This window comes from Protopterus annectens, chromosome 15.part0 (assembly GCF_019279795.1).
Source record: "Protopterus annectens isolate FY-2018-M chromosome 15.part0, PAN1.0, whole genome shotgun sequence".
In the NCBI taxonomy this organism is placed as follows: Eukaryota; Metazoa; Chordata; order Ceratodontiformes; family Protopteridae; genus Protopterus; species Protopterus annectens.
The window spans coordinates 302,641,747-302,668,628 of NC_056749.1; the positions used below are offsets into that span (position 1 = coordinate 302,641,747).

A 26,882-nucleotide genomic window follows, 5' to 3' on the forward strand; every position below is an offset into this window, starting at 1 on the left:
CTCCTTCAGCTGGAACTCTCTAACAATCTATGCATTGCCACCTCTACCATTAATGACCAAGGTGTTACTGAAGATCAAAGCAGAACAACCAAAAGGCATTTTGATAGCTCCAGACTGGCCAACACAGCACTGGTATCCATTATTAAGGAGCATAACTCGCACCAAGCCGTGGCCCCTGCCTCAATGGCCTCTGCTTCTGACTCAGCACAATTACAGGACGTCTCATCCCAACCTGCAAACATTACAGCTGACAGCTTGGAGGGTTCCATGACTTCTCCCCATATCTCTCTCTCCAAGAAAGTTCAAGAGATCTTACTGGAAGCACACAGACCTTCCACCAGAAAAACTTACTCAGCCAAATGGAAGAGATTCAGCATCTGGAATGCCAGCAAGGGTCAGGATGCATCAGTAATGAGCATCCCACAGATACTAGAATACTTGGCAGAAATGCTACATAATGGCCTTTCATATTCTTCCATAAAAATACACGCTTCAGCTATTTCAGCAAAATACAACAGTGATCCACCTGTGTTTTCACATCCTTTGCTAAGACAGTTTCTAAGAGGGATTAAGAATATCAAACCTCCCAGAAAACCACCAGTGCCTGCATGGGACCTCAACTTCGTGTTGGAAAAATTAACTCTCCCTCCTTTTGAGCCAGCAGCATCTTCAGAATTGCAATTTCTCTCCTGGAAAACAGTTTTCCTGTTGGCAATTACCTCAGCAAGAAGAGTCTCGGAGATACAGGCCCTCATGGCAGTACCTCCATTTCTCATTTTTCATCAGGACAGAGTTTTCTTAAGAACCAATCCTTCATTCATGCCAAAAGTGATATCCAGGGTGTCTCTAAATCAAGCAATTCACTTGCCTACCTTCTTTCCCAATCCTCAAAATAAAGGAGAAAAGCTGCTGCACACTTTGGACATACAGAGACAATTGCGCTACTACTTGGACAGAACAAAAGCCAACAGAAAGTCTGACCAACTATTTGTAGCTTACGCTGCTGGAGTACAAGGAAAGGCAATTTCCAAACAAACCGTTTCAAAATGGATTGGACACTGCATCAGATTCTGTTACTCTTTCCATGGAAAAGGTGTGCCAGCCAATATCAGGCCAGACTCCACCAGAGCTATAGCCACTTCCACAGCTTTTTTAAGAGGGGTGGCTGCAAAGGACATCCTAGAAGCTGCTACATGGAGCTCCGTGCATACATTTTCCAAACACTACAACCTGTCTTTATATTCCAGATCCCGAGCAGGCTTTGCTTCGGCAGTCCTGCAGGGCATTTTAGCTACACCATCCTTATCTTAGATCCTACCACCCCCAGCTTGGCTATGGTATTCAACCCATATGTAAGGACTGCAGTTGCATTCTTGAAGGACATAGTACAGTTTTGTACCTACCATAAATGTAGATGTCCGATAGATATGCAACTGCAGTCAGGTTTTCCCTCCCTCCTACCCCTCTGTAAATTATCCTTTTTGGGTCCACTCCCCTTTTCCAAATTAGCTGGGGAAACCTGTTATGGTGTATCTGTTTATTACTGTTGTGCATGTCTGGAATTTTTTATCCAGTCTCTAATTTTAGCCTTCTTTGGAGGGCACCTGGCATCTGGGGCAAGAAACACTGAAGAAGATGGCGTCAACTGATGCATAAGTCGCTCTGACGTCGGGGAGGAGGCGACATCAGCCGACGCCGGACCCAGACTTTGGAATCCGGATGACTGAAGGGCTGCCTGAGGCAGGACAACCCATATGTAAGGACTGCAGTTGCATATCTATCGGACATCTACATTTATGGTAGGTACAAAACTGTACTTTATCACTACACCTAATGGAGTGGGAGCTCATCACAACAGATCGTTGGGTGTTGCAGATTATATCCAGAGGTTATTCAATCCCATTCTTCGAGCCTCCTCTGTCACTAAAACACCTCCCGGATGTTTCAACCATGCACAGGGAAGATGCAGTACTGGAAATAGCAAAGCTGCTAGAAAAACGGGTCATCCAACATGTCCCCCAAGACCAGTCTGGGTTAGGCATTTATTCCAGGTTCTTTTTAGTGCCAAAGAAGACGGGGGACCTAAGACCAATTTTGGATCTTTCCAGCTTGAACCTGTCAGTGGGCAAGACAAAATTTCAGATGGGTCATCCTTCAGTCTATCCTGCCCTTTCTACAGGAGAACAATTGGATGTGCTCGATCAACCTCCAAGATGCATACTATCATATCAAGATGGACAGGTGCTCGTGGAGGTTTCTCCGCTTCTGGCTGGGAGCCATTCATTATCAATTCAGAGCGCACCCCTTTGGTCTCACCACAGCCCCCAGGGTGTTCACCAAAGTGATGGCAGTAGTAGCGGCTCACTTCAGACTTCAGGGCATTCAGGTTTTCCTCTACCTGGACGATTGGCTCCTCGCTGCCCCTTCCAAGCATAAACTGTCAAGCAAGGGATTCATTCCTTTCACCAGCCCAGAGGTTAGGCATCACCATTAATCTCATCAAGTTGTCTTTGGCCCCAGTTCAGACATTAGACTTCATTGGGGCTCAGTTAGACACTATCCAGACAAAAGACTTATTTACTCCAGCCAGGATACACAGTCTGAAGCTGCATGTTCTTTGCACTCTCCAAACCCAATCTCTGACAGCAGAAGTAAAATGGGCGTTGGTGTCTGTGGCAGCCACGATCAGTCTTCTACCCTTGACACGTCTTCACATGAGGATCCTCCAGTAGACTGTTTCCTTACAATGGTCCCTGCTAGATATACTGTTGTCTCATCCTGCTAGAATCTCCCGAGTGTGCAGGACCTCTCTTTGGTGGTGGAGTCATTTTCCAGACCTAGTCCAGGGATGTCATTTTCTCCCTTCTTTTCCCAAGGCCATGGTGACCACAGACGCCTCTCAGATGGGTTGGGGGGGCATTGCTCGGGAAGGACAGTCCAAGGCACATCCGAGACTAGTTTGCATATCAATATCCTGGAGATGAGGGTGGTGCTTCTCGCATTGCAGGCTCTCCATGCCCTTCTTCCATTAGGGACAATTGCTATCCAGGCGGACAACATGTCGGTGGTCTGGCACATCAACAAATGGAGGGGGGGACCAGACCTTATCCCCTTTGTTGCAAAGCCATGACGGTGTGGGAATGGGCGATCTCCATCGGCTGTTTTCTTGGTGGCAGTGCACATTCTGGGATGGTCCAACATTCTTGCGGACAGGCTCAGCAGATCTATCCTGATGCCTTATGAGTGGTCTCTGAATCTTTCAGTAGCAGAACAGATCTTTCACAAGTGGGTCAGCCTTGCCGCAATCTTTTCACATCTCCTTCCAATGTGAAATTCAGCAAGTTCTTCGCTCTGATTCCCCCTCAGGGAGAAGCCCCCAGAGATCTCCTGATTCATGCTTGGCCTCACGGTCTTCTGTATCCTTATCCTCCTCTACCATTGATACCAAAGTTTCTTCAGAAAGCTCGCATGTTGGGGAGTTTTGTGATTCTCATTGCCCCATTCTGGCCTCGCCAAGTCTGGTTTCCCTCTCTGTGGTCTCGCCTGGTGTCTCCACCTTGGACACTGGATCCAGTTCCGGTTCTCATCTCTCACCCATCAGGGATCCACCATCCAGACCTGGACAGTCTAAAGCTCACTGCTTGGTTGCTCCAGTTCCCATGATTATTAGGACTCCCAGTTTATCTTCTCCTGTTAAAAGAATTCTGGTGGCGGCTCATAAGTCTTCCACCAGGAAAGTATACTATAGCAAGTGGAAACATTTTTCTATATGTGCTTTGCAGTATGCACTGGATCCTTTTACTGCTCCAGTTTCTGCTGTGTTAGAATTCTTATCAGAGATCTTTCAACAAGGCGCCATTTCCACTGCAGTCAAAGTTCAGCTGGCTGCAATTTCTAATTTTCATGTGGGTGAAAATAGGACTTGCAAGACCTTCCTTAAAGGTATCGTTCTTCTGAGACCACCAGTGAAGGATCCTACGCCTCCATGGGATCTTACATTAGTGCTTCAGGCTTTAGTTTCATCCAGCTTCAGTGGATTTGCAGTTTCTGTCCTGGAAGACTGCATTTTTAGTTGCCATTACTTCTGCCAGGAGAGTGTTGGAACTTCAAGCACTATCGATCAAGGCCCCCTGTATGATTTTTTCATAAGGACAAGTGCGTCTTTGTGTACTTAACCCATCCTTTCTTCCCAAGGTTGCTTTAGAGGCCAACATTAACCAGATGATCATTCTCCTGGTCTTCTTTCCAAATTTTCAAAACAAGGGAGAATATAAATGAATTTGTTGGATGTACATAGCTGCATTTCTATTTGCACAGGACAAAACCTTTTTGTAAATCTGACTAACGTTTTGTTTATTATTCCAAACCCTTTTTAGGGAAACCAGTATCCAAAGTTACTGTTGCCCATTGGATCTCCCAGTGTATTATCTGAGTGTATTATATCAGGGGGATTTCTCTGCCAGGTCAGGTAAAAGCATATTCTACTAGATCTGCGGCCACTTCAGCGGCTTTCTGGTCCAGACTTTCACTTGATGATAGCAGGTACTTGGGTCTCATCTCATACCTTCATCTCACACTGTAAATTGGACATTGTATCCAGGAACAGGGCATCCTTTGGCTCCGCAGTGCTCTGGAATATCCTTCCATGCGGGCCTCCCAGGTGTTTAGTAGCTAGAGACTCTGTCCCACAGGTTGAAGATCAAATGAAGACCACTAGTTCAGATAAAGAAGTTATGTACTCACTGTAACGTTCCATCTGAATAGTTGTTTTTCATTTGTCTTCAACCATTCCCCCGGCCTTGTCTAAACTATATAAGGCTAGAAGGTGGACACCTTCAAAGTGTCCTTTGTCCTTCCTTTGTCCAGAAATTTTTGTTCTCTGGTAGTGACAAGGTCCTGTTTGGTCAGGTGTAACTGATTGGACAGCAAACTCGATCTGAAGGGACGAAGGAGACAGGGGCATTATGGGTGAGAGGAGGAGCTTTGAGCTCAGATCAGATGCTGGATATTTGGCCGAGTCGGATCCGATACGGATCTGTAACCCATAGGTTGAAGACAAATGAAGAACAACTACTCGGATGGAACGTTATGGTGAGTACATAACTTCTTTTTTCCCCTACATTTAGGCCATCTTCCCCATTCGTATTAAATGCTAATTTTTGCCAATATCCGGCTTGGATCCAGTTCACAACTAAGTGTGAACTGATGCCATTGGTGCTACATCAAATCTATTAATTGTTGATTTGTGTAAATCTTTGTTTCATCTCAGATAAATTTCTTCCTCTTAGCTGAATCCTGCAGTTTTGCTGCCTTGACCTTTTGTAATTATGAAAGTTTTGTGTGTGTAATGCATAACTGTATTTACCTACCTATATCTGTTTGACTAGCTATATGTTTTTGTCTTTTTGTTTGTGTTTCTGTCTATAAATTAACTACAGAATTTTGGATCAATCATGTATTTTTGGGATGTTGGGGTGATTGAGGATTGTTTTCCTCATTTTAATACAGTAGAATTGTAAGAATGTGACTTAAAGGCGTGTTTGATTGTTTTACTGCATATGTCAAATATTATGGTTTTGTTTGGTTTTGTAAAGTGCTTCAACTCTGCCAGAACAGGTAGTATGTTTTTTTTTTCTATTGGGTTGTTTCATTGTGGTAGTGAACATTAACTATAATTTGCCCAAGCTGATTCATCTTTCCTTTCATTTGCTTAACATTGAGGCACACCGGATACAGAAACATTTTAGCTGTCAAGTGAATTTGGCTAAATAATGAAGGCAGATTCTACTTAATGAAGACTAAGTGCATGTGACTTGGGCTGTTTTGTTTTGGATTTGCAAAGATGTCTGCCTTTGTGCAGGTCAGTCAAATTAAGATTTGTATATCTACTGTTCTGCTCTGTCTGTATTCCAACAGGTGAAGTCCGTGAGTCATGATCTCGACCAGTTGAACAGACTTCTGCATGTTGTCAAGAGCCTAATTCAGAACCCTTACTTATATCTTGGCTCCTACGTCAAAAGCTTAATTGCTAGTGTTATGTATTGTACTCTAGAGCCATTGGCTGCCTCCATCAATCCACTAAATGATCACTGGACTCTGAGGGACTACGCTGCTATGCTTTTAAGCAACATTTTTTGGTAAGAAAATTGCTTAACAGGCAAATTATTTGAACTATCCCGGAGTTTTTCATTAATTGTTTTGCTTTCCTTCTCCTGCGACACATATCCTGATGTCACTGCTCAGGATGATAGACTGCTTTAAATTTTGAAGACACAGGCAGTGACTGTCATTTCCTTAGAGTGCTTTGGGTAAAGGGAATGTGCCTTTTGAATGTGTTATATGTGTTATTTCATCTGTAATTTCTGAAATTACCGTGTCCTTCGCAGGAATAGTTATTGTAGTGTAGATCTTTTTTTTTTTAAACTTTACAGTGAAGGGGCACTGTTAGAGAAGTTCCTTATTGCATATGTTTGAAATCTGATATGGATAATAATGCTTGTCAGTGATTTATGATCATTAGAAATCAAAATCTTCGGAGTGTCCTACTCGATTATGCAGTACAAGGGCACTGTAAAACATGAAAACATTGTGAGCTACTGCTGCCTTGTTTACAAAACTTGCAGTAAAATGACATTAACTTAGAACTGCATTTCCCGCAATATATGGAACGCCACCTAATTCATGCTGCTGCTGCATAACTAAATTTACTGTGGAACATACTGTTTCCTTTTTGAATAAAGATGATTCTTTGAGAATCCCAGTCCTTTCTTTTCTTTTACCCACTGATTACTAGTCTTCATTGTTCATTGTCAAACCTTTGTTTTTTTTGTTTTTTTTTATCTGCTAAGCCCACTGGAAACAACTGTTCCTTTTCAGAAGGAAGCCAGGAGCACTGTCTGGTTAAGTGACTTGGTCAGAGTACTACAGTAGACCAATGGATGCTGAGGAAACCAAACCCTAGACTAATGGAAACAGCCTGTTTTTCATAGTCTTATTCATGTTTGCTAGCTAATAGACAGGTTGACAATGTTAGATGAGTTTGACATACATACAGCTGTCATAGTGTACTTAAACTGTTTCATATGGTGACACTAAAAAGCTTAACATTTAGGATTAAATTAATCCTATCGTCTGAGATAAGCTTACATATACTTAACTCTGTGGTATAAACATTGGCATGGACTGTGACATCCCACCTCTGTGCCAGTAATCAAAGAGCCTGAATCTTCACCACTGACACAGGTGAAGGACGTTCACTTGGAACAAAAATAGATACACATAGTGTTTCCAGGTGCAGCTGTCTGCACCAAAAACAATTTCTCGAATCGCGAGACTTCATTGAAGGTGTGAACACACCCACCTACACAGTCCTGCCCCTAGAGAATTTTGAGATTCTGATGAAGTCTCACGATTCGAGACGAAAGTGCGCTCAGTCTGGTTGCTTTATGTGGAAATAAAGAGCTTATGTTTTATTTTGGAAGAGTTCGCCTTTCTTTAGTATTGTGGTGTTGGAGGACAACCTTTATTGTGCCAACAGTGGATTTTATTTCTTGTGGTTTGGTGCTACGTGTTCCTTTGGCTTGTGGTTATCAATTTTCAAAGTTCTTAATACTTGAATCTTCAGTTTGTTGCTTGTTCACCTAAAGGTATTCTTATCTTTATTCTTACTTGGTGGAATTCAAGAACGTCCATTTAACTGAGATTACCAGGCATGATACTCAAGTCATCCATTGTCGAAGAACCAAAGTAGAGCTTGATGCATTAAGCATTTATACACTTTAAAAAAAATGGCTCATAGGAAGATGATAGTCTGAGAACTGAAATATTTATTAAGTATTCACAAGTGTTGCAGCTGCAAAATTTAGGTCCATTTCATTATTCACCCAGTAACAGAATGCTCTTTATACTGTGTATTCCTTTCATTTCAGCTAGTAGTTTATCCTTTCTCTCTTGGAGAAAGGGAGATGAGCTGTATGAAGCTCATAGCAGTATACTTTAAGCTATGTAGATTAGTTGTTGAGCAGTTGCATGGGCATTGTCTCATATTTTACTCTGCTAGCTTAAAACAAGTAAACTGCAACCACAACTGCTTGCCTTAAAAAGGTCATTTCTGGATAATCTTTCTGTCATAGTAAGTTTTATTCTTATTAATTCATTCACATTGGTCACATAAGGAGGTGTGAAATCCCTTTCTGTTAGCAAACTGGACGTTGCTTGGAGCTAACATGCAATGTGTGAAAAGTTTTTAAGATTGAAAAACTAAAGCAGCTTTTTATCCTAATAGCTCATTTTAGATTATCTCACACTTCTGCTTAATCCTGGCAGTGATTACTTCTGATTCATTGCCAAAGTTAAGATGTATACTAACTTTTGCAGTGTGTGCTGTTTGTCTTTGGTGTTCTGGGAGTGTGACTGAAAGAAGGCAAGCCCAAAAAGGTAGTGCAGTTGGCATAGAGCCGAATACAGCTTTATCAGCACAGTAGGCTTGAATGAGTTAATCTCTGTAACACTAAAAGGTGCATTTTTAATTAACCTCTTTAGTTTAACACCTTGGATTGCATTAAATTAGTCACATTTTTTCTATAAGAGTTTTTTTATATCAACATTTTAATGTATTCATAGACATTCTAGTAAATTAAATGTTCAGACCATAGTATCTCAATTAACTGCAACAGTCCACATCTGATTTCTTTAGTGGGCTTCCATGCCTAGAGTGTTTAACAGGTCTTTTACACTGGGCATCTGATCTTCCTTGTGTGACGGTTCTTATCTGTTTCAGCTTTTCTATCTTCCTTGTGTGACGGTTCTTATCTGTTTCAGCTTTTCTTAGAGACATGACTTTAGGGGGTCTCTCTTCTTGCAACAGTTTTTTTTCTGATGATTCTGGTTGCTCATCTAGAAATCGTTAGCAGTTTCTGGCGTAGCAGTATTTCTATTTTGCTGAATTATTTCTAGGATTTATTTTATGTTGTATTGATTTTTGGGCATTAGTAATACAACTTAAACAGGTAATTTACTTTTCAATCTCCTGTCCATTAACAGAACTTTTCCCATGAACATTCATAGGTTAGTGCTGAGGACTAAGGCTATGAGCTGCTTACGAGTTTCATTCTTTTGCCATGGGTTTGATTCCTTCAATTTCCATTTTCCAACTAATTCATCAGTCATTATGACTTGCAGTTCGTAATCTGCTTCACTTCACATCTCCTCCTACATCTCTTGTTCTGAGGGATCTAGGCCTCATGGCTTCTTCAGTCCTAATGGTTCATGCATCAGTGTTCCATATAAGGATTCTACAGTGGTTGCAACAGTCTGCTTCACTGGTAGGGCCCATCCGAATTACCAATCCTTGCAGAAGTCCTCTTCATTGGTGGTTAACCTCCCTGTTTATCTAACAGCAATGGTAACTACAGATGCCTCCTCCTCCTCCTTGGGGTAGAGAGCATATCAAGACAGGATGGTTAAAAGAACATGAACAGAACAGGGAGGCCAACATTCACGTCAGTTCCTGGAGATGAGGATGGTTCTCATAGTGTTGAAGGAATTGCAGGATTTTTTGCCTCCAGGGATGATTTCCATCCAAATGGACACCATGATGGTAGTTTGGTACATCAATAAATAAGGAGGAATTGGACCCTAGCCCTTATACAGGAAGCTATGAGAGTTTGGCAATGGGCAATCTCTTTACATTGCTTCTTGACAACAGTGCACATTCCAGGGAGGGCCAACAGTCTTGCTGACTGGCTTAGCAGATCTATACTTTTGCCTCATGATTGTTCTTTTTGAACCCAGAGGTGACTCATCAAAATATTTCACTGCTGGAGCTGCCCCTGCTGTGATCTCTTTGCCTTCTCAGTCAACACCAAATGCAGCAATTATTTTACCCCAATTTCCTGAAAGGGGCAAATGTCCAGGTTCATACAGATGGCAATCATGCAAAGTTATGGTAATCCTTATTGCCCCAAGTTGGCATAGGCAAATCTGATTTCCCTTAGTCAAGCTTCACATCTAGTGGTTGGGATCCCCTTCAATGCATCTATTCCTCAAGTACTTCTCATTCTTTCTCATCTTTTCCTGAGATTCTGGTTATTCAACTGTCATGGTCCATTTAGCCCCAATTTCCTCCAAGACTTCGACTCCCATTCACTAACTTGTCATAGTTCTTGCAAGGCCTTTCTAAAGGACATGTTCCTGCTCCACATTCCAAAGAACCAGTCCCTCTGGGACCTCAGTTTTGTGTTAAAGACCTTAAAGTCTCCATTTGAGCCGGCATCTAGCACTTCCTTAAAATTCTAATCTTGGAAAACCAGCCAGAAGACTATCTGAGTTCTGTGCACCACCATCATCTCCACCTTATTTGTTTTTTTTTTACTGAAACGAGAGCCTCATTGTGCACTAATCCCTCTTACATGTCTAAGGTGGCAACCACATCTAACTAGAATCAACTTCTTCCTCTGCCAGTCTTCATTCCCATTTGCTGAATACTTGCTTCATATTTCAGATGTGTACAGATAGTTACGTTTTATCTTCATGGAACTAAGGTCATCAGGAAAAACTCTCAACTGTTTGATGTTAATCGTGTTTCACTGTTTCAGTCCTAACCAATGAGTATCTGGCTCCCGGTAGCCCTCGATCGGCCAGAATGCCAAAGGTAAGTAAATATGACATCGGCTGCCGTCAGTTGTAAAGGACATCATGACGTCCGATGCAAAAGGAGGCAGCCGACGTCACTTCCTCAGTCTTCCTTGCCGTGGAGCCCGAAGCAGAAACATTTCTTGCACAAGTGCCGGTCAGCAGTTTACCTTTTTTAGTTTCCGACTACAAAGTTGAAGTCAACTACAGCTAAGTACCCTGTTGGGGATCCTCTTTTGTTGCCTTAACGAATGTCAAAAAAGGTTAATAATTGTCTTACCTGTGGAAAGCAGATTCGCCATAGAGATTTTCATTCCTTTTATATTATTTGTTTAGGCCTTGACCACAACATTCCTAATTGTGATCTCTGTGCTTCCTTTAATCCGCATACTATTCGTCGTCGGGCTAAGCTTTTAGCTAAACATTTTGGAGTTTGGCCTAAGTTTGTCGGTATGGCATCTGCTGGTCTTCAGGCTTCGGATATCCCAAGAAGCGTAAGGATAAGGACCGCGACAGGCTTCCGAGTGTCAAGTCCTCGGATGATAAGTTGGTCGTCAGTCATGCGGTAGCCAGTGAGGCACCTTTGCAGCCCCTGCAGCCAGAAGATTTTCAACAGCAGGCCTTGGTTGAGACCATTTCAGATTCCCCCAGGCCTTCGGCTTCCATTTTGCCTTCGGACCTTTCGCCTGTCGCCTCTTTAGCTGGATCCGGAGCCACTAAGCTGACTCCGGTGTCCGAGGCCTCCGTTCTTCGTTCAGACAGCAAGCTCATACCGACTACCTCTGCTGCAACTTTGGCGGTTGTCAGGCCTCCCAAGTCCTTAAGACTTGCAGGTAAATCTTCCAGTCATAAGCCTGTGAAAAAGCAGGCTCCAGTTTCCTCTCGTTCCCCTCAATCCCAAATGGTAAAAATGGCTAATGACCTTTTGACTCTTATTAGGGGTTTACAGCCTCCTCCTCCTAAAAGGGGTAGGGATGTTTCTCCTGAGGCTTTGTTTTTGTTTGGTTCTGATACTTAGTTTCTCAGCTTTTTTCTCCTTTTGAGGATGCAGACGCAGAGGAGTCCCTCCCTTCTGCTTCTCCTCCAGAGGATTTCTCTTTTGGTGATGCTTTGAATACTCTCAGGGAGCATTTTAAGTGGAAAAGTCAGGATTATACCCAGTCTAAGAAAAGGATTAGGATTTTGCCTCCGCATAAGCCTCTGGCTATTCCCCCAGTGTTGGAAGTGGTTGATGATGTTTTTCTGGAAAATTCCTTGACTCCAAACTTGGTTCCTCCTGCTCCCAGGAAACCTGACAGGTACTATAGAGTCCCTGATTCTCATTTGTTTCTTTTCAGGAATCCATTGGCTGATCCAGAGGTTATTTCTCAAAGCCCTAAAGGAGTTAAGGCCACTGTTACCAAAAAATCCTATTCCATCTGACAGGGCATCTAGGAACCTAGGTAGGTGGGGTAAAAAAGTTTATACCTCTGCCACTCTTGCTATTAGGTCTACCAATTGTCTTTTTCATATGCTTAAGTACCAGCAGCACACTTGGAAGCTATTTAAGTCTAGGATAGTAAGTGTGCCTCTTTTGGCAGAGAGTAAGGATATGCAGGATTTGCTGAATTCTGCCAGTCTTGTCAATAAACATTCATTACATTGTGGTTTTGACATTCTAGAAGCCTCCTGCAGGGCTACAACTACTGGATCTGTTATTAGAAGGCACACTTGGCTTAGGGAACAGCCTCTACCAGAGCCTGTCAAGGCTAAGCTTTTAGATGTACCTTTGCATAAGGACAGTCTTTTTGGCAGCAAAGCAGATGAAGTGCTCAAGAAGATGGAGGATAAGGCCAAGTCTATGCAAACAGTTAAGGACTGTCTGGAAGTTCAACCTCTTCATTTTAGCAGGAATTACCCTTCTAAGAGTTGGACATTTCCTGATACCAGCAGACAGAACCATTCTAGGACTAGAGGTTACAAATCTTCTAGGGAGGCAGATGGCCACCCCTCAAAGGTCTAAGCGTTGGCAGGCTTCCACTTCCAAGGTGGGAAGTTCTAAGCCTGCATCTCAATCTAAACATTCTCATTGACTCTATCCAACTTCTGCCTGTTCTTGCCTGCCCGGAGAGTCCTTTAGGTGGAAGGTTGGCCTTTTTTGCAAATGTCTGGGCCACCATCATGAGTACTCAGAACTGTATTCCTAGGACACAAGTTTTCTTTCCACACCTTTCCAGTACCAAAATGATTCCTAGACATTCCTCCAAACCAAAGGGCAGAAGTAGAAAAACAAATGTTGTCTCTGTTGCATCTGGGAGAAATAGAATCAGTTCCTGCTCAGCAGGTAGACCATGGTTTTTATTCCAGACTTTTCCTAGTTCCAAAAAAAGAAGGCATCTGGCATCCTATCCTAGATTTATCCATCTTGAACTCTTTCTTGTTAATTCCAAAGTTCAAAATGCTCACTCTGCATCAGTTGCTGCCAATGTTAGAAAAGGATTCCTGGCTGGTAATTTTGGATCTCAAAGAAGCTTATCTGCACATCCTTATCAGGGAAAGTTGCAGGCATTACCTTCGTTTCAGGGTGGGCAAGCAACATTATCAATTCCCTGCTCTGCCCTTTGGCTTATCTATTGCTCCCAGAGTTTTTACAAAGTGCCTGGATCCAGTCATTGCTTTTTGCAGGCAGAAGAAAATTCAGATTTATCCATACTTGGACGACAGTCTAATTCGAGCAAATTCTCAGGAACAGCTGTTAAAGGATCTGGAATTTGTAAAGGCTCTTCTTTCTTTCCTGGGTTACACTCTCAATGAGAACAAATTAAAAATGGTGCCATCCAAGGAGATAACATTCCTGAGAGCGAGTCTGAACACAGCCGCCCAGATGATGCATCTCACCCAGGAGAAGCAGGCAACTCTTTCAGTTTACTTCAAGGACTTGGCAAGCCTGTCCCCACTCCCTGCAAGGAAATACCTGCAAGCTCTGGAATACATGGCCTCTTGCATTCTCATGATTCCATATGCAAGACTGCATATGAAGAAATTGCAATGGTACCTTAAGAACATTTGGTGTCACACAGGACCGGGATATGATAATTCCTCTTCTTCCATGTCTGCAGACGGAGTTTCTGTGGTGGGCGACGGAACAAAGGCATGCCTTTTCGCCCACCCCCTGCCACTCAAATTCTTACCACAGATGCATCGGACTACGCCTGGGGAGCTCACCTGAATGGCATATACATACAGGGATGTTGGAATGCCCAGCAGATGCACCTCCACATAAATCTAAAGGAGTTGATAGTTCAGCAGGCTGTACTAGCATCTTCTTTCTCCAGTAACCTTGCTCGTCAGAGCAGACAACACCACAGTCATGTGGTTCATCAACAAGCAGGGAGGGACTCATTCTTACCCCCTGTGCAGGCAGAGCATGAATCTTTGGTCCATAGCAGCATCCATGGGCCTGCATCTCCTAGCTCAGTTTCTTCCAGGAAGGCTCAATGTTTTGGCAGACCAGTTGAGCAGACAGACCCTGGATCCACACGAGTGGCAGCTGAACAGAGCAGTCTTTTACAGCATCATTCAGCATTGGGGCACACCTCAGGTGGATCTTTTCTCCTCCCCAGACAACCATCTTCTACCTCTTTTTTGCACCAGGCAGCATCACAGCAGAGCCTGGAAAGTGGATGCTCTGTCCTTCCCTTGGACACTGCTGTCAGTTTATGACTTCCCCTCCTCTTCCTCTTCTTCCCAGAGTATTATTGAAGATCAGGAACGAACAACCAAGGACTATTCTCATAGCTCCGGACTGGCCCAGACAACATTGGTATCCACTGCTTCGCAGTCTCTCCCAATTTCCTCCTTGACATCTTCCTCTGAAGCCAGATCTTTTGGTTCAGGAAGGGGGAAACATTCTACATCCTAATCTTCAGTCTCTCCACTTGGCAGCATGGCTCATTGTATGAATCCATTATTTTCTTCTTCCCTTTCCCAGCAGGTGGTTGAAGTGCTGAGGGAGGCCAGGAGGCCTAGCACTAGGAATCCTACGCTGGCAAATGGGAAATATTCTCTCATTGGATGCAGGCTAGAGGGGAATCTTCTTCTCAGCCTACCTTTCCTCCAATCCTGGAATACCTGGCTGATTTGCTTCAGTGGTGGTCTTTCTTTTTCCTCTATCAAGATCCATGCTTCAGCCATTTCTGCTCATTGTTCTTTTGAGCAACCCATTTTCTCAGATCCCCCAATGAAAATGTTTCTGAGAGGTACTTGCAACTTAAAACCTCCCAGAAGGGCACCTACTCCAGCCTCTGGGATCTTAATTTTGTTCTAGAGAAACTCACTCTTCCTCCTTTTGAGCCAGCTGCCACTGCAGATTTAAAGTTTCTCTCTTGGAAGACTGCCTTCCTCTTGGCTATAACTTCAGCAAGGAGGGTTTCAGAGCTGCAAGCTTTGGCTGTGGAGCCTTTTCTTATTTTCCATGCAGATAGGGTCTCTCTGAGAAGCAGCCCCTCCTTTATGCCTAAGGTGGTTTCTAACCTGACTCTATCAGTCCATACACCTTCCTACCTTCTTCCCTAACCCTCGAAATAGAGGTGAAAGGATCCTACATTCTCTTGATGTGTACAGACAACTCTGGTTTTACCTGGGCAGGACTAAAGACCTTCGGAAATCAGCACAGTTATTGGTCAGTTTTGCCCCTGGAGCCCAGGGCAAGGTTATTTCTAAGCAAACTATTTCTAAATGGATTGCACATTGTATTACATTTTGTTATTCCTTTCATTGCAAGGTTCCTCCTCAAGGGGTTAGGACGCACTCAACTAGAGTAGCTTCCACTTCTGCAGCCTTTTTAAGGGGTGTCCCTACTAAAAACATTTTGGAGGCTGCCACATGGTCTTCTGTTCACACTTTCACAAAGCATTATAATTTGCCTTTGTTTTCTAGAGCCATGGCAGGATTTGCCCCTGCTGTTCTGTAGGGCATTATCTCCCATCCTTGATTCTGTTGGTTCCTCCTCCCTTTTCTCTGGACTTTGATAATCAACCTATTGGGTAGGACTGCAACAGTGAAACACGATGAACATAGTACAGTTGTGTACACTTACCATAAATGTAGATGTTCAAATGTATTCACTGTTGCAGTCCCTGGTTCCCTTCCCTCCTTCCCCCTTTTTGGTCCTCTCCTATTCTCTTTTCCTAAGGTACAGGCAAATTTGGGTATTATTTGCCAAAGTTACTTTTGGTTTAAGCCTTGTTTTCTGGGGACTTCTGACTGTTATGGCAAGAAAGACTGAGGAAGTGATGTCGGCTGCCTCCTTTTGTATTGGACATCCTGACGTCCTTTACAACTGACGGCAGCCGATGTCATATTTACTTACCTTTGGTATTCTGGCCGATTGAGGGCTACCAGGAGCCGGATAACCCATTGGTTAGGACTGCAACAGTGAATAGACTCGAACATCTACATTCATAGTAAGTGTACACAACTGTACTTTTCCTTTGCTTCTAATAAGCTTGGCTGCAAGGTTTCTAAGATTACTTTGTCCATAAGGATTTAAAATTGTATAACATTTATTTGTTCTTTCAGCAGTTGTTCTTTGCCCCTTTGACCAAATGGCCATTCTACAATGCCAGTGTCCACATCCACAGTCTTCTTCAGGAACTCTTCTGTGTATGAAATTTGTGCAGCTACTACATGGACTTCCTTACTTACCTTTGCTAAACATTATAAGCTGAACATGATTTTAAGATCAAGAGCCACTATCCTCAGGAGTCTCCTGTCATGATGCCACTGGAGTGTTAAGAAACTATGGATTCTAATCCACAATTCTGATCAGATGAGTGGAAGTGAATAGGATATGGTAGTTATATAATTACCACAATGCTGGATTCCTTCATCCTCATCCATCTGATGTGACCTCCCTCCCTCATCCCCCTTCCTCTATCTAATTCTGGAGGATCTGAAGAGTCTGTTGCCTCTTGAGGGTTATGACAGGTTTCTCTGAACCTTTAATTGATTCATAGACCGTTACTAGGCTAATGACCTGTGGGAGGCTTTCTAAGCCTTGCCAAGTTTTCCCAAAAGAATAATGATGTCCTGTATCTAAATAGGACATTGAGGGACAGGTATTTGTAAGCTACATCAGTCCATAAGAAACATGGATGCGAGCCCCAGTGTTGATTTCCTATTCCCCATCTACTGGTCTAGGTTGTGCTTAAACTGGGTGATAGCAGACTCAGTCTAAGGGAGCTTCACCCACTGATGCATTATGGATGGGAAAAAAATTAAAAGTGCTTGAGGCTGAAGCAGTAATTTTGACTGCTCACATCCAACAAGTGGATAGAGGACTCGCAAGTTGTTTAACAGATGAGAATGAAAGGCTCCAGTATTTTAATAAGTAGGCAAATACTACTTTCTTCTACCAGGGCCACTGGCAGTTTCTGTTTTTCTTTCTCTTCACTCTTTTCTTTATCTTATTTACACTTTGAGTCCTTCCTCTGTTTCTGGCTGTCTCCTTGCTTTGGTGTAACAAGGAGAAGCTCAGGACTATGTTAAGATTCTTCTTTCCCTTTTTCTTCATTAGGATGTTAATCTGTTTCTTTCTCATTTTCTGTGCCCACTTCACTTTCTTACTCTATTCTTAACCAGTGGGCCTCCCCTGTCAGTTTCCACATTGACTTATTTTATTACTTCAATATCTGGGGTGTTCTGGTAAGACTTATCTTCCCTGTCAGGTTCCACACTGACTTCTGCTATTATTTTAACCTCTAGATTCTTTTGATAAGATTTTACTCTCTCTTTATCCTCCACACTAACTGTTAGTATTTTTAACATCTGCAATTTTTTTTGACAAGATGTATTGCCAGATTTATACAACTCTTCCACCCAGAGCCAAAGCTTAGCTCCTTTTTTTTTGTCTTTTAGGGCTGCTCCCTTTTCTGAGGGTTTTGTATTTCTGGCAATATATCTGGTTGAAGCTGTCACACACAAATTAATATCTCTCTAAACTGAGGAAAGTCTTAGCCAGTTATTGTGTCATGAATTAAGTTAGGCACCAGCGCTATAGGTTGTAACACAGAGAGTTTGTATTCTGTTATAAGTTATTCCTTTCGTATCCATGTGCACATATCACTTCCATTTCCTGCCTGCTAGTTTCATGCTTGCAGACACGTTGTGCTTTAATAAATGTAATCAAGATCCCTGAATCCATCAATCCATGAATTTGTTTTCTTTGTCTGACAGTATTACTTGTGACAAGTCCGATAAAAGCAAAGTGACAGAAAGCAAATCCTACACTTAATAAAACATGGTCATATTCATATTTCGTAGGTTCAAATTCCAAAGGCATGCTTTGAAGTACAATTTGTTGGCTAGCATTACCAGTTCATACACGTATTTGGCTATGTGCCCTGTTCTAGAACTTTTGAAATGTATCTGTTTAGGTGTGATAGTTTTCCGTCATTATTGGCAAAGCAGCATACGTAGGTGAAGACTTATCATTAGCCCCTGATGTCTGTAAGTCTAACTTAAGGGTTAGCAAGTTCATTTAACAGTTAGTGTTTCATTAAAGCAGCCAGTTATTCTGGAATACTTGGTTACTTACATTGAGGGAATGCCCTATTACAGTTGTCTACTGCCAGTATTTCTAAAATTGGACTTGTTTTGCTCACATGATGTTTTAGCCACAGTTTTAATGTACATTAAGTCAACCATTTGTGACCTTACTAGTATATCAGTGTTAACTATCCAGTTATTAGACGTAAGAGGCTGGGCCTCCCTCAGGTTTAGTTCTAGTCCTTGCTAGTGCTACTTTCTTCAGTTTTAGGTAGTTCTAGGCACTGTTTTTAGACCCAAGTCTGTACAGTGCTTTGGTGAATCTCAAACACAAAGTGATTGTAGAATTTTGGTCCACAGCTCTAATGCTGTGCATCTTTGGAATGCTAACAGGCTCCTGTCTCACCTTTCTTGCTTAGTTTCTTTAGGGGATCACCCGGCAACAGGGTGGTAATTTGTGTTGTAGGCTAGATAGGTGTCTGTATACAGCTGTACATCTTTTTTTGGAGGACTGTGTTTGAGCTCACTAAGGAGTCAAATAGTCCTTTACATTTTGAACAGACTGCACAGTTACAGTTTTTATGTCAGTATAGGTAACCCTTTATACAACTATGAGGATTGTTATGGACCAAATTCCCACATTGGCACAGGGTTTTACAGTTGAAAGTTTGTAGTCACCACGGCACAAGTTTCTTACATTTTAAAATAAAGCATTCACTTCTGGGGCTATTAATCATTTGGTAATCCCAGTATTTCACAAGATATTGCATTTCTTGATGTGGATGAAAACACACGGGTAGAGTACTTTCCAGGTAGCTTCACAAAAGCTTTTTCTGATAAAGGAAAAAAGAAACATAGAGCACTTTCCATGTTGCTTCAGAAAGTGATAGCGTGCACAAGATTCTTTCTCCTTGCATTCTGTACCAGTTTAGCATTCAGTAGCATTACTGGTAGCACATTTGTTTCATGCAATAGCTGATTTAGAAAGTATAATAGGTTTATTTATAGAAGACAACTAAAAATGTTTCCTTGTAAGAAACTGGGTAAATGAAAGCAAATGATAGGTTTGCTAAAGTTGTTATAAAGAACAATTCCCAATCCGACCTTGCAGAAATTCTTTATGGAGAATTTTAAAGCAAATCAGTACTTAAAAATCAACAAACAAGTTTTAATGCAGACAGGTGTGCATACTGCTTCCACTTTTTCAACTCTGCTATTTCAGTCTTCAGGAAAATCTTTAATAAAACGTCTTGCATCAGGAACAGCTTTCCAGCCTCGTTTCCCTCTTCAGACTTGATTTCCCTGTGGACTCCATGAAACAATCCTTCCTCAACCCAGGGCTCAAGAAATTGGGAATTGCTGTGATTGACTTGTCTGCTCTTAAAGGCACAACATTTTGCATGCTCAGCAGCCATAACTATGCCAAAGTGTTTATTAAGTACTACAGGATCAGTTCATGCATTGTGGGTTGCTGTGTCCTTGATCAGACACCATTAAATACACACAGACTCCCTTGCTACTTCAGAGATGTAGAGGGATAAAGCAATAAGTATGTCCCAGGTGACCTGGATTTGAGTAGTGATTTAGGAGACTGAGTGCAGGGAGAGAGAGAGGAGTTTGTTAATGACTTTCTCTTAGGGAGTCTTGCTCCAAAGAGGGGAGTTGCCCTAAGGCAAATCATTAAACATTGGAGGTGGGGTAGGGAGCGGCTAGGGCATCTAAAAGAAAACCCGCCAGGACAGAAGCAGAGATGGCCAAGTGCCCAGGACACCCTTAGATCCACGACAACAGCCCCAGCAATATTGGAGTAAGTCGGGGGTGGGAGACAAGCTGGTAGACCCGCATGGATGGGGATGGTAGGGGACGGTGAAAATGATATCCTACGGGGGAACAAACAAAAAGAACAGAAGGATTTAACAAAAAGAACAGAGAATCCTTCAGAATGTTTTCAAACCAAAGCTGACCCATAGGAAGACCAGTGTGATATTTGCGGGAAGAATGTTGCTTTGTCATAAAATAGATTGAGTTGTAAGTCTGTCTTACCTGGTAGCATTATTTAAGTTTACCTTGAATTTTGAAAATTCATGAATAAACATTTTTGTGCTTGGCTTTCTATTTCATCATTGCCCTGATGTTAAATGTGTAATACAGCTTACCTCTTGTATACCTGTCCATTATGCTGTAGTGATTACTAAGTGTTAGATAAGTATAATAATATTTCTTATGATGGATTTTCTTAGTTTCTTTTGTTCTGTTTTTAAAAGACTTTTGAGTTTAAACACAAAAAATTGCATTACATTTCTGAATTGGTAGTATTAGGATTCCAAGTTATGTCACATACATTCTTAGGAGTGCTAACATCTTTTCTGTATATGAATAAAACACCATGCATTTTAATGGCCATATTTTGTCTGAAGTTGTACTGAACCTTAAGAAAAAATAAATGTTTGACATGCTGCACCACAGCCACATATTGTTGGCTTATGTTGGTAGGTATTTAAATTAGTTTATTCCCTATGACCAAAACAGCTAAATGTTAAGTTGTCAATCTCGCCTTCATTCTTGTGGGATGGGACTCTGCCTATACTAAAGCTCGAGAGCTGTTTTTACCGGCTCAAGGCTATCCTGTATCCCACAATGCTAGGTGCTAACTACCCAGATCTCGTTTGCCGCTTCAGCTGCGAGGTTGCGTTTTTGCCGGCTCTCAGGTTAGATTTATAAAAATCTCTTCTGGTAAGATTTTTTTCCCCTTGGGTAGTAATAGTTTTTCTATTAGATCCACTTTACCCCTCTAGTGTATCCCGACCTTAGATAGTTCCTTTTCGGGTTTGTTTCTAACTTTTTCTCGTTACCAACCCCACTCCTTAGATTACTAGGCCTTCGGGCTAATTTTTAGTTTAAATCTTAATCTTAAGTTTAATTTAGTTAAATTTAGTTTAAAATTCTCTATTTGTCAGTGTAAACAGTCTCGGTCTTTGTGTGTGTGTTTGTGACTAGACTGAGTAAGTTTGAGTGTGGGTGTTTGTTGGTGTGTGTGTTACCCGTCAGGATGTCTAAGGATTCCAGGGTTTTAGGCTTCAAGAAGTGTGACTTGTGTTGTCAGAAGATGTCTCTGACAGACGGTCACACTTCTTGTGTTTATTGCCTGGGCCCTCTGCACCTGCAGGACTCTTGTTCTGTCTGCCATGCATTCAGTCCAAGAGTCCTGCAGGAACGCAGAAACAAGCTTATTTTACGAGGCTTGTTGAAACCCGAAGGTTCCCCAACCAAGTCTTCGTCGGGCAAACCTTCGAAGTCCAGAAAACCGTCGGCTGCAAGAACCGAGCCTTCGACCAGTGGTGCTGTTAGTGCTCCTACGTCTGCTCCGGCTGGAGCAGATGCTCCCAAGACTCAGTCGGCTGCAATTGTGTCGGAACCGTCTGCGAGCCGTAAGCGCTCCAGGTCTTCTTCTTTGGAGTCAGTCCATTCGGCTTCAAGATCTCCTTTGCTTTCGGAGCGGAGCCATCGGTCCCATTCCTCTCTGTCTTCCAGGCTTTCGGAACACGACCTCGAGAGGCTGGTTAGCAGACTCCTTAAGTCGCAGGCACTGGCCCAGATGCTTCAGAGCCCTTCTCAACAGACAGTGGCTATCACAATTCTATCGTCGATTCCTCCTCCGACTCTTCCTCTGAGTTCGAAGCCGGAGTTCATGAGAGCCGGGACCGTCGACATGTCGGAGCCGATACCACACCTTTCGGCTCTGTCGTTGGCTCCGATTTCTTCCATGGTTCCATCCTTGGAGGGATCCGGGTGCCGGGACTCCCTCGTCCGCTCTGAGGGGGTGAGTGGCATCGGAACCTTGTCCGACCCCGTTCTCCCTCTCGGAGCCTCGGCGCAGGTGAGTTTGGCCCCGGCATCGGCCTCGGAGCCGTCCCTCTCGGTGCCGGGAGGGGTCCTTATCTCTTCGGAGCGGGAACCTTCTTCCCTGCCTGATAGGGGTGCCTTTGAGGTCATGAAGAGTGTGCTGGCCCCCCTGTGCCTGCTCCTCGGTCAGCTCCCTCAGCTCCTTCCACTGTTGTGCCTGCCACGGTCTCTACCCATCCTCTTGACCCTGACCGCAGAGATCCAACGCCTCAGGTGCCCCCATTGGGAGCATCCTCCTCTTCCGAGGCCTCCCCTGATCCGTCAGGGGAGCCCCCTCGGAAAAGGAAATGCAAGAGGAAGCATGTGGACTCTCCTGAGTCCGTCGCATCTGATACCGACTTGGATGAGTCGGAAGGGTCCCCACGGTCCCCCTCTGAGGATGTCTCCTTTTCTGACATCCTTGAGATCCTCAAGCAGAGGGGGAACTGGTCTACCCTCAATCCTTCCGAGGACGAGTCGGTTTACCTAGAGGCTTTTGGTTCTCGCCCTTCCACCTCCTGGATGTCTCTGCCCTTTGACCCCCTCATGGAAGTGGTGGCGCGGAAGGCATGGACGGCCCCTGACACTATGGAACCTACCCCACGGAGGCCTTCAAAATTTATCACAGCCCCTTCTGATCATCAGTTTTTAACCAAGGATGTCCCTGTTGATGCCATGGTGGTGGCGGCGGCCACTAAGAAGGAACTTGGCTGATCCTTCAGTACCGATCCATCCTCCTAACAAGGAATCTAGGACTATGGATAGGTACGGCAAGTGGATGTTTTCTTCAGCAACCTTTACCATGCGGTCGCTGAATTACTTATGTCATTTCACCTGCCTTCAAAGAGACATGCTCAAAGAAATGGGTGATACTTTACAGGATCCAACAGCTGCGAGGTCTCAAGACAAAATCAACTCGCAGCTGGCAACCCTGAACTCGATTGTTAACTCCTCCATGCGGCTTATTTCCTATGCGGCCGATGGGGCGAGTAGGGCTACAGGCACAGGCGTGGCCTTAAGGCGTCACGCCTGGATGCGGCTTTGTAACTTTGCTGACCCCTTCAAGGCGTCCTTCACTAACTCCCCCTTTGATGGTTCGGCGTTGTTCAGACCTCAAGTGAAGGATACATTGACCAGATGCGAACAGGATGGCAAGACTTTCTCTGCCGTGGGAGTCCATTTTTCCACCCCATCTAGACCATAACCTAAGGGTCAGAAGGGTGGAAAAATGTGGTTTCGCAAACCACAGGGAGTCGCGCCTGATGCACGAGGTGAGTTCCTCTCTAGAGGCAGGGGGGGAACAATAACAGACGCCGCCCTAGGGGCAGAGGGGGTCCGCAGAATCAGGATAGCAGAGAAGCTGTCTCTGGCCATCCCTTCCAGCATCCCTGAGATGCTGCCCAACTGTCCGCCTTCGGAGGCAGTTGGGGGAAGATTATCACTGTACCCAGAAGCCTGACTTTCCCTCACACAAGACAGATGGGTACGGTCAATCATATCCGAGGGTTACGAAATTCCCTTTGCCCACACCCCAACACAGCCAAAAAGGCCCCTTCCAGATGTTCCACCCGGTCTAAGGGAACAAGCAGTATTAGAAATCTCAAAACTGCTAAGAAAAAGAGCCATCCAACCAGTCCCAGCAGACCAGCAAGGATCCGGAATCTACTCCAAGTTCTTTTTGGTACCAAAAAAGACAGGGGACTGGAGACCAATTTTGGATCTCAGCAGGCTAAACAGGTCTGTCCAAAGAACGAAATTCCAGATGGTCACGCTACAGTCCATTCTACCCTTTTTGGGCCAGGACAATTGGATGTGCTCTATAGACCTTCAGGATGCGTACTACCACATCAAGATGCACAGGTGCTCCAGGAGGTTTCTCCGCTTCCGGCTGGGGGCCAGTCACTACCAGTTCAGGGTCCTGCCCTTTGGTCTCACTACAGCCCCCCCGCGTGTTCACCAAATGCATGACAGTGGTCACGGCTCATCTGAGACGTCAAGGATTCCAGGTGTTTCCATATCTGGACGACTGGCTCCTTACCACCACCACCAGGCGTCAACTTCTTCAGTCCAGAGATTATACCATTCAAACTTGCAAAGAGCTCGGTATTTCCATAAATTTCGAAAAGCCTGCCTTGTCAGTCTATTACTTTCATAGGCATCATATTGGACACAGCCGAACTGTCCGCAAAACTAACTGCACAGAGAATTTCAGATATTCGCGCACACGTTCACATCCTTCTTCAGAGCAACAGAATCCAGGCCAGGTTTGTACTGAAGACTTTAGGTCTCATGGCAGCAGCCATTATGTTACTTCCCCTAGCTCGCTTTCACATGCGGATCCTTCAGTGGATGTTCTTTTCCCAGTGGTCTTTTCAACTGCTTCCAATGTCACACAGCATTTTAATCACCCAATCATGCAAGAAACACCTGTCTTGGTGGATGGTCTCCCTTCAAGTCATTCAGGGCAGACCCTTTGTCCCACCCCCCTCCGGCTGCTACGGTGACAACGGACGCCTCCCTGATTGAGTGGGGGGGGGGGCATTTTCAGGGCAGGACAGTCCAGGACACATGGCAACCTTTCGGGTGCCACCTGCACATAAATGTCCTGGAGATGAGAGCAGTACTTTTAGTGTTGCAAGCCCTTCAGGACTCTCTTCCCATAGGGACTATTGCAGTTCAGAAGGACAATATGTCCATAGTGTGGTACATCAACAAGCAGGGCGGAACCAAGTCCTACCCCTTGTGTCGAGAAGCACTCAGACTTTGGCAGTGGGCGACCTCTTCTCAGCGGTTTCTGATAGCAACGCATATCCCCGGGAAGTCAACGTAATAGCGGACAGGCTGAGCAGAGCCATTCTCATGCCTCACGAGTGGTCTCTCAAGCAGTCAGTAGTGGAAGAGATTTTCCAAAGATGGGGTCAGCCTTGCTGCGATCTTTTCGCAACACCTCAAAATAGCAAGTGCCACGACTTCTTCACTCTTTTCCCGGCCACCCCTCCCAGAGATGTTCTAGTCCACGATTGGCCCTGGGGTCTTCTGTACACTTTTCCCCCCTTTCCATTAATCACACAGCTGATTCAGAAAGCTACCGCATTGAGATCCACAATGATTCTCATTGCCCCTTACTGGCCTCGACAAATCTGGTTTCCGTTCCTGCATCATTACCTCTTGGAGCAGCCCTGGTATCTGGACCCAGTGCCAGACCTCTTGACCCATCTGTCGGGCAAGCTGCACCATTCCCTCCTCTCTCTCAACCTCACAGCTTGGTTGCTCCACTTCCAACCTTAGTCAGGCTTCCCTTTATTTCCCATTCGGTGCGTGACATCATTCTAGCTTCCCACAAATCTTCTACCAGGAGGATTTATGCTAGCAAATGGAAACGTTTCTCCTTCTGGGCAGAGACTAAAAACATGGATCCTTTCACGGCACCTATCCAGTCAGTCCTAGGTTTTTTGGCTGAACTTTTTCAATCGGGTTCTTCTTCGTCCACTATCAGAGTTCAATTAGCAGCCATTTCAAATTTTCATGTTGGCCTGTCGGACTCCACTGTTATGTCCCATAAACTTTGTAAAGCCTTCCTTAAAGGTATCTTTTTACTTAAGCCCCCAGTCAGAGATCCCCCACCACAGTGGGATTTGAATCTGGTTTTAACCTCTTTGATTCTCCCTCCCTTTGAACCTGTGGCTTCCTGTTCCTTGAAGTTACTCTCATGGAACACTCTATTTCTAGTGGCCATAACTTCCGCAAGGAAAGTCTCAGAGCTTCACGCCCTTTGCGTTCGTCCTCCTTATCTGGTTTTCCATAAAGATTGAGTATCTATTAGAACTAACCCATCTTTTTTACCCAAGATATCTTCTGAGGCAAATCTAAACCAGACTATCGATCTCCCAGTTTTTTTCCCTAATTACTCCAACAGAGTGGAACAAAAGTTGCATTTTTTGGATGTTCATCGTCAACTCCGTTACTGCCTGGATAGTACCAAGTAAGTTAGGAAATCTGAGCAGCTCTTCCTGTCTTATGCGGAAGGGAAGAAAGGCCTTCCAGTTTCCAAAGTAACCCTTTCCAGATGGTTGGCCTCTGTGATTACTTTCATCTATGAACTGAGGAGTCAAGAACTTCCTTCAAAACCTAGAGCCCACTCAACTAGAGCCTAGCTACGTCAATAGCTTTTCAGGCTAGGTTACCTTTAGACTCCATTTGTGCAGCAGCCACATGGGCCTCTCCTCATACCTTTATTTCTCATTACAAACTGGACATGGCCTCCAGAAGCTGAGCTAACTTTGGTTCCACCGTCCTCAAGAGTCTGTTCTGATGAGCCACCCAGGGCTGAGGTGCTAAGGACGCGGTCCCATCCAGCAAGAATGAAGGCGAGATTGACAACTTAACATTGAGAAGTTATGTACCTACCATAACGTTCCATGTTAGTTGTCTTCTTCTTGCCTTCTTTCTTGCGTCCCACCCTCCAACCCCCTAGCCTGGACAGACTGAAAGGATCTTTTTGGGCCTTCTTTCATCTCAGCTTGGACTCCCATGGTTGCCCTTTTTCTGGGTATGTTATATATATAGGTATTCCTCTTTCTCCTTTGTTCTGGGATCAGAACTGCTATGGTGTTATCTATCAAATGAGATCTGGGTAGTTAGCGCCTAGCATTGTGGGATACAGGGTAGCCTCGAGCCGGTAAAAATAGCTCTCGAGCTTTAGTATAGGCCGAGTTCAAGCCGAGGATCGGATCCGAACCCATCCAGCAAGAAAGAAGGCGAGAAGATGGCAACTAACATGGAACGTTATGGTAGGTACATAACTTCTCATTTTCTAACATTAAAATGTGAACTTAAATTTA

At 44.0% G+C, this 26,882-nt stretch overlaps 1 protein-coding gene across 2 annotated transcripts in view; it reads left to right on the forward strand.

Annotated features, from left to right (window-relative positions):
• Positions 1-26,882, forward strand: part of TAF6L (TATA-box binding protein associated factor 6 like) — a gene marked incomplete in the record, with an annotated part of 985,055 nt that overhangs the window by 680,065 nt on the left and 278,108 nt on the right. For both annotated transcript variants that reach the window (XM_044057070.1, XM_044057071.1), the window contains 1 exon segment: positions 5,917-6,137. In XM_044057070.1, coding sequence (XP_043913005.1) covers positions 5,917-6,137 — 221 coding nt within the window.